Here is a 15,909-nt window from a genome sequence, read left to right on the forward strand (position 1 = left end):
ATGGAAGGCAGACCTAATTCAAAATGTCACTGACAGATTGAAACAACATTGTCTTGTGGCTAGTTATCTCAGAGGAGCCATTCAACACTGTTATACTTTCCACACAGTTGCCTAATAAGAAGTCAATGGCTCATAGTGTTGATTAGTAAGTAGATCACGCAGTTGGGATATCTGTGGCACTTGACGCTCGCTCCATGCAAAATAACGTTTTATAATCTCATACGGAATGTGCAAAAAAAGTACTTACATTGGATGAAAATCAGCGTTAAAACAGTCCTCTTTGGATTAAACTCCATTGTTGCAAGAGTAAAAAGTAGGTGATGAAAGCGGGCGCCTCTTCGAGTCCCGGGTTTTAACTTCGGCGGACGTCTCACGGTTGGTAAAGTTCAGGACCGGGCGCTCCGGACTGTAGATATTGAGGACAGAAAGGGAGTGGGTGTACCTACGTCACAGCGCACTACCTGGCCCACAATTGCAGTGCTCTTTTTGAGGAGCGAAGGCTACATCTTAATGATTGCGACATCTGGTTGGTTTGACCTTGCAAGGTAATATACTGTACTTTAGTGTTGTGTTATCTTCTCAAATATGTTCGTGCAGTAAAATTATTACACAACATTGACTGATTTGCAGGAGTTCTGTAATTGAAATATATATTTTTCGTGCATTGTAGTTACTTCCTTTTCAATGTATCTTCCCCATTGTTCATGTATACAATTGCAGGGCTAAAATATTTAACATGAGCTTTTATATGGAGAGAATGCCACCAACTTCACCAAGCCCATTTTAATATCCTTAATATTGACTTGTCTGAGTGAAAAGGCGCCTATGATGTAATTCACTTCAATCCTGTATAGCCTAAAGCAGGGAACATCAACAAGATTCAACCGCAGGCCGATTATCTCTTGACCGGTCAGGAACAATTTGTAGATTGCAAATTGAACTCAAGATAAAAGACTGTAAAAACACCAGGAAATCAGTGATTTAATTTTATACAAACCATATACAAATGCAAGTAAGGTTTGAAATAAAAGGTAAAAAAATATATTTAATTTTTTTTCTATATATATATATATATTAAACAGTATGGCTACCACAGCATTTTGCAGCGATGCCTAACCTAGAGTGTAATAGACTGTGGATACAATTGAGCAACAGATCTTCTTTCACAAAAAGCCCCTTCTCATGTTGTGGACTGTGGCTGATGATGACATCTCACATGATGACTGGATAACACCACTGCACCTATACAGTCACACTAGGGGATGTGGGGAGGTATGAGTGGACAGCTATGTCTGGAACCATTTACTGTTATCTACACAGACAGGAAGTGGCACTTTATCTTCTTTATACTCATCCATTCAAGATAACACAATTCTGTACACTCAACAATGAAGTGATAAACCAAATGGTATGAACGGTGACCAATGACTCATTATGTCGTAGTATTTAGTATTGACATTAAGTCTGTGTCCATACAAATGTTAACTGTATATGTTTCCAGATAATGATATACTGCATTTCAGTACAGGGGTCAGTACAGGTGCATCAAAGCTGGGACCGAGAGACTGAAAAATAGTTTCTATCTCAAGGCCATCAAACTGTTGAACAGCCACCACTAACACAGAGAGGCTGCTGCCTACATGCAGACTTGAAATCATTGGCCACTTTAACATAATGGATCACTAGTCACTTTAATAATGCCACTTTAATAATGCCACTTTAATAATGATGTTTACGTATCTTGCACTACTCATCCCAGATGTATATACTGTATTTTGCACCATCTACTGCATCTCGTCTATGCCGGTCGGTCATGGTCCATCCATAAATGCATATGTACATATTCTTATTCCATCCCTTTACTTAGATGTATTAGGTAGTTGTGGTGGAATTGTTAGATTACTTGTTAGATATTTCTGCCCTGTCGGAATTAGAAGCACAAGCATTTTGCTACACTCGCATTAACATCTGCTAACCATGTGTATGTGACCAATACCCTTTTATTTGATATGATTTGACCTGAGTATCAGGGTGTGTCTGTTACAATCCCAAGACAACAGAACTCGGAGTGATTGGTTACCCAGCATCAGGCCGGTGTGGTTGAATAGGGGAGCAGAGAGCCATGTTGAATTCTAGATTCAACTTACATAGATCATCACAAGAGCCATAGGCCGACTGAACCACACACAGTCTTATTGAATAGGTCTGTATCCCTACAGACAATCCCAGCTGCACTATAGTAAACCCATATGTTTGGTCTTAGGACACTGACTGATACTGTACCCCTGGAAGAACCTTCTGAGATAAACAGACAGGCAGACCAGTAGTCAGTAGTACTATGGAAGCCCTGAGGCAGACCAGTAGTCAGTAGTACTATGGAAGCCCTGAGGCAGACCAGTAGTCAGTAGTACTATGGAAGCCCTGAGGCAGACCAGTAGTCAGTAGTACATGGAAGCCCCAGTAGTCAGTAGTACTATGGAAGCCCTGAGGCAGACCAGTAGTCAGTAGTACTATGGAAGCCCTGAGGCAGACCAGTAGTCAGTAGTACTATGGAAGCCCTGAGGCAGACCAGTAGTCAGTAGTACTATGGAAGCCCTGAGGCAGACCAGTAGTCAGTAGTACTATGGAAGCCCTGAGGCAGACCAGTAGTCAGTAGTACTATGGAAGCCCTGAGGCAGACCAGTAGTCAGTAGTACTATGGAAGCCCTGAGGCAGACCAGTAGTCAGTAGTACTATGGAAGCCCTGAGGCAGAGCAGTAGTCAGTAGTACTATGGAAGCCCTGAGGCAGACCAGTAGTCAGTAGTACTATGGAAGCCCTGAGGCAGACCAGTAGTCAGTAGTACTATGGAAGCCCTGAGGCCCTGAGGCAGACCAGTAGTCAGTAGTACTATGGAAGCCCTGAGGCAGACCAGTAGTCAGTAGTACTATGGAAGCCCTGAGGCAGAGCCCCAGTAGTCAGTAGTACTATGGAAGCCCTGAGGCAGACCAGTAGTCAGTAGTACTATGGAAGCCCTGAGGCAGAGCAGTAGTCAGTAGTACTATGGAAGCCCTGAGGCAGACCAGTAGTCAGTAGTACTATGGAAGCCCTGAGGCAGACCAGTAGTCAGTAGTACTATGGAAGCCCTGAGAAAGTGCAGTAGTCAGTAGTACTATGGAAGCCCTGAGACAGACCAGTAGTCAGTAGTACTATGGAAGCCCTGAGGCAGAGCAGTAGTCAGTAGTACTATGGAAGCCCTGAGGCAGACCAGTAGTCAGTAGTACTATGGAAGCCCTGAGGCACACATATAGAAATTTCAAAACAATAAAGACATTACAAATGTCATATTATACATATATATAGTGTTGTAACAACGTACAAATGGTTAAAGAACACAAGGGAAAATAAATACGCATAAATATGGTTGTATTTACAATGGTGTTTTTTCTTCACTGGTTGCCCTTTTCTTGTGGCAACAGGTCACAAATCTTGCTGCTGTGATGGCACACTGTAGAATTTCCCCCAGTAGATATGAGAGTTTATCAAAATTGGATTTGTTTTCGAATTCTTTGTGGATCTGTGTAATCTGAGGGAAATATCTGTCTCTAATATGGTCATACATTGGACAGGAGGTTAGGAAGTGCAGCTCAGTTTCCACCTCATTTTGTGGGCAGTGTGCACATAGCCTGTCTTCTCTTAAGAGCCAGGTCTGTCTACGGCGGCCTTTCTCAATAGCAAGGCTATGCTCACTAAGTCTGTACATAGTCAAAGCTTTCCTTAAGTTTGGGTCAGTCACAGTGGACAGGTATTCTGCCACTGTGTACTCGCTGTTTAGGGCCAAATAGCATTCTAGTTTGCTCTGTTTTTTTGTTCATTCTTTCTAATGTGTCAAGTAATTATCTTTTTGTTTTCTCATGATTTGGTTGGGTCTAATTGTGCTGCTGTCCTGGGGCTCTGTGGGGTGTGTTTGTGTTTGTGAACAGAGCCCCAGGACCAGCTTGCTTAAGGGACTCTTCTCCAGGTTCATCTCTCTGTAGGTGATGGCTTTGTTATGGAAGGTTTGGGAATCGTTTCCTTTTAGGTGGTTGTAGAATTTAACAGCTCTTTTCTGGATTTTGATAATTAGTTGGTATCGGCCTAATTCTGCTCTGCATGCATTATTTGGTGTTCTACGTTGTACATGGAGGATATTTTTGCAGAATTCTGTATGCAGTCTCAATTTGGTGTTTGTCCCATTTTGTGAAGTCTTGGTTGGTGAGCGGACCCCAAACCTCACAACCGTAAAGGGCAAGTGTCTCTCTCTCTCTCTCTCTCTCTCTCTCTCTGTCTCTCTCTCTGTGCCTCTCTCTCTCTCTCCCTCTCTCTTTCTGTCCCTCTCTCTCTCTCTCTGTGCCCCTCTCTCTCTCTCTCTCTCTTTCTCTCTCTGTGCCCCGCTCTCTCTCTCTCTCTCTCTCTCTCTCTGTGCCTCTCTCTCTTTCTCTCTCTCTCTGTGCCACTCTCTCTCTCTCTCTCTCTCTCTCTCTCTGTGCCCCTCTCTCTCTGTCTCTCTCTGTGCCCCTCTCTCTCGCTCTCTCTCTCTCTCTCTCTCTCTCTGTGCCGCCCCCCCCCCTCTCTCTCTCTCTCTCTCTCTCTCTCTGTGCCCCCCCTTTCTCTCTCTCTCTCTCTGTGCCCCCCTCTCTCTCTCTCTCTCTCTCTGTGCCCCCTCTCTCTCTCTCTCTCTCTCTCTCTCTCTGTGCCCCTCTCTCTCTCTCTGTCTCTCTCTCTCACTCTCTGTGCCCCCTCTCCCTCTCTCTCTGTGCCTCTCTCTCTCTCTCTCACTCTCTCTGTGCCCCTCTCTCTCTATCTCTCTCTCTCTCTGTGCCTCTCTCTCTCTCTCTCTCTGTGCCCCCCTCTCTCTCTCTTTCTCTCTCAATTCAATTCAATTCAAGGGGCTTTATTGGCATGGGTAACATGTGTTAACATTGCCAAAGCAAGTAAGGTAGATAATATATAAAGTGAAATAAACAATAAAAATTAACAGTAGACATCACACATACAGAAGTTTCAAAACAATAAAGACATTACAAATGTCATATTATATATATACAGTGTTTTTACAATGTACAAATGGTTAAAGACACAGGATAAAATAAATAAGCATAGCATCTCTCTCTCTCTCTCTCTCTCTCTCTCTGTGCCTCTCATTCTCTCTGTGCCCCTCTCTCTCTCTCTCTGTGCCCCTCTCTCTCTCTCTCTCTCTCTCTCTCTCTCTCTCTCTCTCTCTCTCTGTGCCTCTCTCCCTCTCTCTCTCTCTCTCTCTCTCTCTCTGTCACACCACAGATTCCCAATGAAATCAAATCTTCCTGCCTGTCTATGTTCATGTTTTGAGTTATTGTTCTGTAGGCACAAACACTTACAAAGAAAGGCAGATACCAGATGCAGAATCATACTGGAAGCTGTCTTACCCCTTTTCTCTCAGCTCTCAGTCAGAAACAATGAACCCCGTCTGTGTAATGGGGTCGGTTTGCCTGCAGGGCCCAGACTGCCCACTGACTGAACAGGATCCAGATGAAAGGATCAACTAGTGTGTACAGTAATCCCAAACGCATGAGCAACCTATCTGCAGAAAAATAGCTCACCTGCTGCCTGCCCTGCAGAGGGAATTAACTTATTACTTCTTAGCATACAATGATCACACACACACACACACGCACGCACACACACGCGCACACCTGCTATACCACAATACCTATCCAGTGCTATGGCCATTGATGTCCAACATGTATTAATTTAAAACCATTTTTATTTATTTATTTTTTGGCATAAGATCCTTGACAGCTTGTGCAATGCTTTCAAATCTGTGCTGATCAGAGTACATACAGTATGACAAACCAGTGTATTAAACTAACAGTTCACAGCAGTGTGTATGACTGGAGTACATCAGTCTGAAGCAGTCCCTAACCCTCTCTCTCTCTCCAGTCACCCTCACCGGTCTCTCGCTCTCTCTCATCCTCAAACCTGCTCCTGGAGAGTCAAAGTACAGTAGGTTTTTGTCCCACATGTGCCATCACACCTGATACAACAAACAACATCCTGTGACAGACTTTTAACACATGAACATAAATTATAATACATGTCAAGTTGCGTAGCTGGTCAGCACACAATATTTGGTTCTGGGTTCCAATTGAACTAATCAGTAATTAAATCTTCAAAGCCTTGATCAGCTGACTCTATCACTGCTGCTGTGACAAATAAACTCCCCAGCAGGGGACAGTATGGAGGATCCCCGTTATAAGATTATCGTACACATTTTACAGATATTTATTCATTTATTACATGTGCTTTCAACAGTAATGGGTGAGCTGATGAGTGTCTCTTATATACAATAAAAAGTCAGGGGTTACACCGGACTGCCTGTGTAAAATATGTAAATATGCAGAGGAATGTAGGCGGAGAGAAAGAGGAAACGATGCACGAATCAAACATTTCTACCCACAATCACGACAGTCGCTAACGTTCCGGCCATATATAGACTACAGGGCTTTAGGCATAACCTGGTGTTCATATGCATCAGACCAAATCACCCCCTGTGTGTAACGTTCAATGGCCTAGTTTCCAGAGTTTGACCTTCTCTGAGACAAACATCTCTTTGTTTTGTGGTACTGACAGGTTTGAACATCAGGAATCAAGTTACACTCCGCTGAGATCCTTTTTGGATTGCTCTATGTGACTGTAGGCTTCCTCAGAGAAATCACCCTCGCCCCAAAACAAAAGACAGAAACGAAGAAAAAAAACAACAACATCTTAGCGAATGGATGCAAAATGCATCGAGTTCCAATACACATGTATCAAACATTTAAATTTTTACCAATATTTACATATTTTTAAAATAGTATTTTACTTAAAAATACTACATTTGTTTGTTTTATAAAATTCATACTATCACCATACTATCGCCATACTATCCCTATACTATCATCATTCTATCATCAAATTATCCACTTACTATCCCCATACTATCACCATACTATCACCATACTATTCCCATACTATCCCCATACTATCATCATTCTATCATCAAATTATCCACTTACTATCACCATACTATCACCATACTATCGCCATACTATCCCCATACTATCATCATTCTATCATCAAATTATCCACTTACTATCACCATACTATCACCATACTATTCCCATACTATCCCCATACTATCAACATACTATCATAAGTAATACCTGAGAAATGTAGGAGCAAATTACTTATTTGATCTCTATTACTGATATATAGGGCCTTGGTGATACATGCTGGACTTAACTTGATCTTAAATTATAGGAATTATTGCAAACATAACTTTATGTACAAGCTTTACATTACATTTCCAGGACAATCAAAGGTTTTCCTATTACTGTAAAGGAGCAATCTGTAATGTGGGAGCAAAATTAAACAAAAACTAGTTTAAAACCGTTGTATTTATGTCAATAGCAAATTCCTACTCTTCTTTTATACTGAATATATATATTTGGAGAGGGTATATTTGCATAGACCCCTTCAATATTCAAGGGAACACTTTTGTTTAAAAAAAAAATCAAATTTACAGATTGCGCTTGTAAGACTAGAAAAACACTCATGTGAAAATATCAGTGTTCCAAAAAGCAAACATTATGCTTAGAAGACGATGAATGTGTCAAAATATAGGTAATAACACGTATCAAAATATACCAAACAAAAAGAAATACAGTACATGGTATAGATTTACAGTATATTAGTAAAAAATGTCAAAAACTATAACACAGAATTCTAGTCCATTGCAGAGTGCCTTGGACATTTGGACAACATTGGTGTAATGCCATACTGTAATCTGAGGTGTTTTTAGTGTCTTTGGGATGTTGATGCTGTAAGTGAACCTGAGAACGTTTTGTCCTGTTGTATAAAGCTGGTGTGGCTGCATATGATCAGGTCTGGTTCAGGGTGCCATTATCCTTACGGTCTTCTGATTTCCCTTCTAGCTTAGGTCTTTTAGGTCCAGGTCTTGGTACCCACAATGACTAGATGGAAGAACAAAGTGTACTGTACAAGTTCAATGTTTCCCCAGGCCTCTGTATCCACTGAACCAGACCAGGTTTTTAAGGCTGGTAGATGGGCCACATCACATTCAGGTGAATGGTTGTTGAATAGCCATAAATAGACTGGTTTTTCTTCTAACCTGATGGTGTTCAGGCGAATTGGTTGATGGGGTATTTCCTTCTAACTGACCTGAAGACAGACCTGAAGACAGACCTGAAGACAGACCTGAAGACAGACCTGAAGACAGACCTGAAGACAGACCTGAAGACAGACCTGAAGACAGACCTGAAGACAGACCTGAAGACAGACCTGAAGACAGACCTGAAGACAGACCTGAAGACAGTGGGGCACAGACAGATCTGTATGGTGGTGGAAGCATTAATCCTTCATGTCCTCGTTCTCCATGTCCTCTATGGATTTTCTCTTGAAAAATCCAGCCTGGTGGAGCAGAGAAGACAACAGTGAACACAACATAATCCAGAATTCACATCCAAACTCAAGTCTCAAGTTTGAGTTCAAGTTTAATAGATTTAAAAGTGCTTTTCACACATGATCACACCATGTTGAGCCTCTCCATAACACAAGCCTTGACCCTACTCTCTAAGGGTGTCTCAGGGAGACTTGAGATATGCAAAAAACACATTTCCAATTCACACATGCATATAATACACACTTGTACATGTATGAGATAGGACAAATATAAGCACCCACCAAATTCTTCTTCTTCTTAATAATAATGATACTTATTGTTCTATTTGGGAAGATCCAATTTATAATCCATTATAAGTTCCCTGCAGAGACAAGCAGACAGAAGGTTGTGAACACACACATACCTTCCATAGAGCGAAGATGACCAGTGCCAGAATCAGCAGTCCTATGAGGATACTGACTATAATGATCCACAGTGGTATACCTCCCAAAGCCTCTTTAGAGACCTGGATCTTCACCTGGATGGAAACAACAGTGTTAAAACAAGCAAAGGACAAAAAGCGAACAGATAAAGGTTGTGTTTACACAGGCAGACCAATTTTGATATTTTACCCAATTATTAGCAAAAAATCTCTTCTGATTGGTCTAAAGACCAATAATTGGGCAGAAGATCAAAATTGTGTTGCCTGTGTAAGTGCAGCCGATCACATGAAAATGAATAGGTAATTGCACTCACATCTCTGGCGTAATTGGTGGCACTCAACACGAAGAGATCAGTGTTCAGGTTCTCCAGAGTGGCATTAACAATCATATGAAGGCTGGAGAACTCTGCCTGTGGAGCGAAGAGCAATTCAATTCATCACTCAATATACCAATACATTTGTCAGTTAATACATGTATCAATCAATCAATCAAAAACAATGAATGAACAAGTGACACTTCACTGTACTCACTTTGATAAAGGTGGGCTTCCACACCCTGAAGGTAACATTGACCTGGCTGTTGTTGACGTGAGGGATGGAGCAGATAAATGACTTACACGGGTGGTCCTTACAGCCCTGCAAAGGAGAGTACACACACTGTGAGACTTCTCACACACTCACGTACACACACACACTCATACTCACACTCATTACTCACACTCATACTCACACTCATACTCACACTCACACACAGTAGTGCTGACTCACCACCAGGAAGACACTGAGGGTCTCTTTTTTAGGATTGATGGTGTGCGTGTTGTTGTTGTTGATCTTTAAAGGGTTAATCAGGTCCCTGATGTGACATCTCACATCCTGTGGGAGAGAGAAAAGGTCCATCAATCAATTATCAATCAATCACATTGGATCAACTTGATCCACACCACCACAGTTCTACAGAGTGTTTGACTTCACCGTGTGATTGTCTGATGACTGGTACTGAACCATGTGCAGGGGATACTGGTAGACTGTCTATCTCTATGGTACACAGTAGAGAAGCCTTACCTGTGAGGAGGTGACATGTGTCAGGTATAGCAGGATGTTCTCTCTAGGTGATAGGTACGGGTACATCACCCTCAGCTTTAGAGGAGGAGTCTCCATATTCACATCCCTTTTAACCTGGAGACGAGAGCGAGAGACAGGAAGTCACAGTTCTTTCAGTCAAAATGTGACCACATGTTTTTTTTTTGAGCTTGGCAACTTAGAATAAGTGTCTTACTTTGGGTATATAATGAGTTAATTGCAGCCTACACAGTCACTTTTTATAGCTACTGTTACAGTCCTCCTGGGCTGTATACAGAGTTCCCTGAATTCCTATTGGACCTCGTAGTCATTTTTGGTAACTTCAATATTCACATGGAGAAGTCCACAGCCCTCACTGCTGCTGAATCAGCCTACTTTTCCAAGCTGATTGAGGAGAGTACAAATAATCAAATATTTATTTTTGATACAGTCGCAAAGCTAACTAGAAATCAGCTTTCCCCAAGTGAGGATGTCCTTCAGTTCAGCAGTGATGAATTCATTAACTTCTTCCATCGTTCTTGATAATTACAAAGCAAATTCTTTGAGTATATGCATATTTCACCACAACTCACTTTTCCTGAGTCTGCACAACACTGCAAAAACCGCAGATCAAAGTTTTTCTATCCTGTATCTCTCGTCACATAGATGAAAATAGCCATGGCTTCTAAACCTTCCAGCTGGCTACTTGACCCTATTCCAGCTAAACTACTGAAAGAGCTACTTCCTGTACTTGGCCCTCCAATGTTGAACATAAATGGCTCCCTATCCTCCGAATGTGTACCAAACTCACTAAACGCGGCAGTAGTAAAGCCTCTCCTGAAAAAGCCGAACCTTGACCTGGATGTTTTGTTTTACTATCGGCCTATAATGAATCTCCCATTCCTCTATTATTATTGTTTGTTTTTTTAAGTTGTTGCTCAGCAACTTCCTGAAGACAATAATGCCTTCCTGAATATTGCCTTCCTGAAGACAATAATGTATACAAAACGCTCCAGACTGGTTTTACACTCCTTCGTAGTACTGAGACCGCACTTGTGAAGGTGGCAAAAGACCTTTTAATGGTGTTAGACTGAGGCTCTGGGTTGGTCCTTGTGCCCCTAGAACTTAGTGCCACTTTTGACACCATCGATCACCACATTCTTTTGGAAAGATTGTAAACCCAAATTGGTCTCTACACCAGCGGTTCTTAAACCGTTTCAGCCTGGGACCCTGATGAGAAATTCTGTGTTTTCCTGGGACCCAAGCTTAGAAAAACTACACATAAATATCGGTACATTTCATTGCCCTTATTCCTAAAACGAATGCAATATAGACAAAAACAAATAACAATTAAATTAAATATCCATATAAATATCTATTAATGTTTATTTTCCCCCATTATAAAACACTCTGACATATCTGTCTAGTAACTGTTGCTGTTAAAATACAATAAATCATTTAATTCTTACCTGGAATAAACAGATTGATCACATCACACAGATGTATAACAGAACACACAGGCTTGTTGATCGTGCAACCCTAAGTAACAGTACAGGAGAAAAATGATCAGGCCTGCTGTACATCTTACTGTAGAAATGATCAGGCCTGCTGTGCATCTTACTGTAGAAATGATCAGGCCTGCTGTACATCTTACTGTAGAAATGATCAGGCCTGCTGTGCATCTTACTGTAGAAATTATTGTTGAAAGAAAGTCTAGGCTGGAACTGTCTGTTAAAATACAATAAATATGTTTTATTCTGAACTCGAATAAACGGATTGATCACATCACACAGATGTAGACCAGAAAACACACACAAACAGTCCTAATGAGAGCAGGTCTATTCTGGGCTCTGTTGACAGTGTAACACTGAGGTCATGCTCAGCCTTGAAACTGTTTCTGTACTTGTTTTATAAGTGTCAGAATTGAGATGTGGTGCCAAACTGGACCAGAACATCTACTGCTTTCTCAGTCAGGCAGGAGACCGCTTCCTGCTGTAGATGAACAACCCAGAACTGTGTAAGTGTGTTTGCCTCAAAAAGCATCTTGCTTCAATCAGTTTATTCCAGGTAAGAATGACAATTATAGTTGTATTTTAACAGCAACAGTTCCAACCTAGACTCATTTTCAACAATAATTTCTACAGTAAGATGTACAGTAGGCCTGATAATTGTTCATATTTCTTAATCTGTACTGTTACTAGGTTTGCACTATCAGTAGCTAGCTTGCTTTGGCAAATGGTAGCTATTAGCTGTGTACAAGGTCAGGGGATTGTTTGAAAGAGAAACTCACATCTACTACTATGACAGTTAGTTAGTACTCCCTTATTTAACAGAAACAGAAAGCGCATTGAACAGAGAGCGCAGATGCACTTGGTCAAACCAATTCCAGCAATTAATGAAATAATTATACATTTACGCTGACACGTCGCGACCCACCATTAACAGGTCCCACTTTGGGTCGCGACCCATACTTTAAAAAAGGCTGGTCTACACAGACAAGGTCTTGCCTGTTTTAGATCTCATCTGTCGGTAAGATATTAGTTCATCTTTGTGGATGGTTCGTCTTCTGACAAATCAATGGTAAGTTTCGGTGTTCCTCAAGGTTCCGTTTTAGGACCACTATTGTTTTCACTATAAATTCTACCTCCTGGTGACTTTACCTGCTATGCAGATGACACACAGCTGTACATTTCGATAAAACATGGTGAAGCCTCAAAATTGCCTACCCTGGAAGCCTGTGTTTCAGACATAAGGAAGTGTGATGGTGGCAAATGTTTTCAAATCAAATTGTATTCATCACATGCGCCGAATACAACAGGTACAGGTACACACCTTACAGTGAAATGCTTACTTACAGGCCCCTAACCAACAATTCAGTTTAAAAAATATGAATAAGAAAAAGAAATAAAAGCAACAAGTAATTAAAGAGCAGCAGTAAAATAACAATAGAAAGACTATATACCGGGGGTACCGGTACAGAGTCAATGTGCGGGGGAACCTGTTAGTCGAGGTAATTGAGGTAATATGCCAGCTCCCCTCTTTCTACTGTGATTCTCTGCCTCTGACCCTATAGAGTACCACAGTATGAAACACAGCACTTATTTTAAGTGTTTCTAAAATCCCCTATGGGAAACATTTATGGTGGAAAAAATGATTGGAACCATTTCCCTGTTTGACCGCTAGGTTTTATGGGTATTATGATGCCTCCACTGTGGGGCTCTATTACGGGGACTGAGTCACTGGCTTGCTAGTGCTCTCCCATGCTTTCCCTAGGAGGGATGAATCACATCTTGCCAGGCTTTTTTTTGTTGCTATCCTCGACTTGAATGTGTTGAGTCACTGACATTATGGGTGAGATCTTCGTGGGCTATACTCCGCCTTGTCTCTGGGTAGTAAGTTGGTGGCCTGTTGATATCCCTCTAGTGGTGTGTGGGCTGTGATTTGGCAAAGTGGGTCTGGTTATATCTTGCCTGGTTGGCCTTGTCCAGGGGTATTCTCGGGCAGAGCCACAGTGTCCCCCGACCCCCCCTGGCTCAGTCTCCAATATCTATGCTGCAATAAACTATGTTTTGGGGGGCTAGGGTCAGTCTGTCCTATCTGGTGAATTTCTCGTGTCTTATCTGGTGTCCCGTGTGATCTTCAGTGTGCTCCCTCTAATTCTCCTAACTCTCTCTTCCCTTGGACCAGGCCTCAGGACTACCTGGCCTGACGACTCCTGGTTGTGCTCGTCCCCTGGTCATGCTGCAGATCCAGTTTCTGCTGTTCTGCCTGTGGCTATGGAAACCTGATCTGTTCACCGGACCTGCTACCTTATCCCGGACCTGCTGTTTCAACCCTCTCTCTCTCTACCACACCTGCTGTCAGAACGATCTAGCCTTAATAGCCATGTACTCTTACCCTCTCCACCAGCCACACCTCAGAGCCTAGTTCATCTCTACCCAGTACAGCCAGAAGAGGACTGGCGACCCCTCAGAGCCTAGTTCCTCTCTACCCAGTACAGCCAGAAGAGCACTGGTCACCCCTCAGAGCCTGGTCCCTCTCTACCCAGTACAGCCAGAAGAGCACTGGTCACCCCTCAGAGCCTGGTCCCTCTCTACCCAGTACAGCCAGAAGAGCACTGGCCACCCCTCAGAGCCTGGTTCCTCTCTACCCAGTACAGCCAGAAGAGGACTGGCCACCCCTCAGAGCCTGGTTCCTCTCTACCCAGTACAGCCAGAAGAGCACTGGCCACCCCTCAGAGCCTGGTTCCTCTCTAGGTTTCTTCCTAGGTTCCTGCCTTTCTAGGGAGTTTTTCCTAGCCACCATGCTTCTACATCTGCATTGCTTGCTGTTTGGGGTTTTAGGCTGGGTTTCCGTATAAGAACTTTGTGACATCTGCTGATGTATAAAGGGCTTTATAAATACATTTAATTTAATTGGTATTATCCCCTGCCCTTATCTAAGCAGGTATTACTACGGTCTACAGTATGTTGGTCTTACCGTATAGATGATCTTGACCTCTTCTCCTATCACACTGGTGTGGTTGAAGATGCTGGGGTACTGCTCTCCCTCTTTCACTATGATGTGGTCCTCCTTCATATGCCTGTCACTGAGAGATAGAGGGATGATGGATGGAGAGATGAGGGATGAGACAGGAGATTTGAAAAAAGGTCATACTCTGATACTGTACCTGTATTTTTTATGGAACTAAAAATGTCCTGTACGTGTTGTAGCCGCTGCTGTCTGTACTCACGCAGTGAATCTGAGTCCAGCCTCGTACTTCACAGGGATGGAGATTCTCACAGAGTTGTCATGGAGGGTGGTCTTCAATTCCTCACTGTCACTGTAAAAATGAGAAAAGTCAGTGCATTAGAATTTTGACTTTTCAATATTTCTTATTTGCTCACTGATTTATTTTAAATAGTTGAGATTTAGCATGGAAGCATGGAACACTAGCCATTTTACTGTGCGGACTATCCTGGCTAAATAAATCAAATGAATGAACACCATGGCTTACTGTACCTGGTTGCAGTTACGTTGATCTGAATCTCTTTCCAGACGTGTGCAGGGTTGACTTCAAACAGGATCTCAAACACCTCCTGGGGGGAGAACAAGCAGAACCGATCAGTGGCCTATTCATCACAAAATGAAACATGAAGTACATAGTGAGTCTTATGGTACGAGGATAGATACGTGTGATTGCAAGAATTGTCTTACCTCTACGTTGCTTTTGAGGAATGGATATCCCACAGCACACTCAACTTTGGTATTATTCAGACTGCAGACTTTGTCATTGGCCTGCAGAGTAAACGGTTGAAATCACATATAATGTCAATGTCAAAACTCATACTGACGTACTGATTCCCAACATCCAAGAAATCAATGTAAATCAAAGCTCCACAACAGCTCTACAAACATAGGGAAGGATCTCACCTTGACTTTGACGTAGTTTATGTTTTCAGTAAAGCTGAGCATGACTTTGGTATTGTAGGCGTTGTCTTGACTGTTTCTGATGGTAATGAGCACATGGAACTTTTCCTTGTTGGCTTTGATCACAAGACTGGAAAGAATAGGAAAGTTATTACTGTAGCAGGTCAGGTTTTACTGTAATTCTACTACTGTTGAAGGGCAGATTTTACAGTAATATTATTACTGCTCCAGGGCAGATTTTACTGTAATGTTATTACTGTAGCAGGGCAGATTTTACTATAATGTTATTACTGTAGCAGGGCAGATTTTACAGTAATATTATTACTGTAGCAGGGCAGATTTTACTGTAATGTTATTACTATGCCAGGGCAGATGTTACTGTAATGTTATTACTGTAGCAGGGCAGATTTTACTGTAATGTTATTACTGTAGCAGGGCAGATTTTACTGTAATGCTTTGACACTTCATCTGGACCAACACAAGAGGGCGCTAAAGTACAATACAAGGGCAACATACCTATCAATGAACTACCACGCAACTGCCATAAAATCATGACAGTTAGA

At 42.1% G+C, this 15,909-nt stretch overlaps 2 protein-coding genes across 3 annotated transcripts in view; both read right to left on the bottom strand.

Moving 5' to 3' along the window:
* The window catches only part of LOC135548163 (integrin alpha-2-like), a 44,071-nt gene extending 43,607 nt beyond the window's left edge, over window positions 1–464 (bottom strand). Inside the window, exon 1 of the mRNA XM_064977482.1 lies at window positions 248–464. Within this exon, the coding sequence (XP_064833554.1) occupies window positions 248–296 (49 nt within the window). The 5' untranslated portion in view covers window positions 297–464. The remainder of the gene's footprint in view (window positions 1–247) is intronic.
* Window positions 465–5,742: 5,278 nt separating this feature from the next.
* Window positions 5,743–15,909, bottom strand: part of itga1 (integrin, alpha 1) — a 95,679-nt gene continuing 85,512 nt past the window's right edge. For both annotated transcript variants that reach the window (XM_064977484.1, XM_064977483.1), the window contains exons 20-30: window positions 15,350–15,476; window positions 15,134–15,214; window positions 14,939–15,015; window positions 14,670–14,759; window positions 14,417–14,525; window positions 9,941–10,054; window positions 9,647–9,751; window positions 9,410–9,514; window positions 9,193–9,288; window positions 8,861–8,974; window positions 5,743–8,465 (exon numbers count right to left, since the gene is read on the bottom strand). In XM_064977484.1, coding sequence (XP_064833556.1) covers window positions 8,406–8,465; window positions 8,861–8,974; window positions 9,193–9,288; window positions 9,410–9,514; window positions 9,647–9,751; window positions 9,941–10,054; window positions 14,417–14,525; window positions 14,670–14,759; window positions 14,939–15,015; window positions 15,134–15,214; window positions 15,350–15,476 — 1,078 coding nt within the window. In that variant the 3' untranslated portion in view covers window positions 5,743–8,405. The remainder of the gene's footprint in view (window positions 8,466–8,860; window positions 8,975–9,192; window positions 9,289–9,409; window positions 9,515–9,646; window positions 9,752–9,940; window positions 10,055–14,416; window positions 14,526–14,669; window positions 14,760–14,938; window positions 15,016–15,133; window positions 15,215–15,349; window positions 15,477–15,909) is intronic.

This window comes from Oncorhynchus masou, chromosome 11, assembly GCF_036934945.1.
Source record: "Oncorhynchus masou masou isolate Uvic2021 chromosome 11, UVic_Omas_1.1, whole genome shotgun sequence".
Classification (NCBI taxonomy): domain Eukaryota; kingdom Metazoa; phylum Chordata; class Actinopteri; order Salmoniformes; family Salmonidae; genus Oncorhynchus; species Oncorhynchus masou.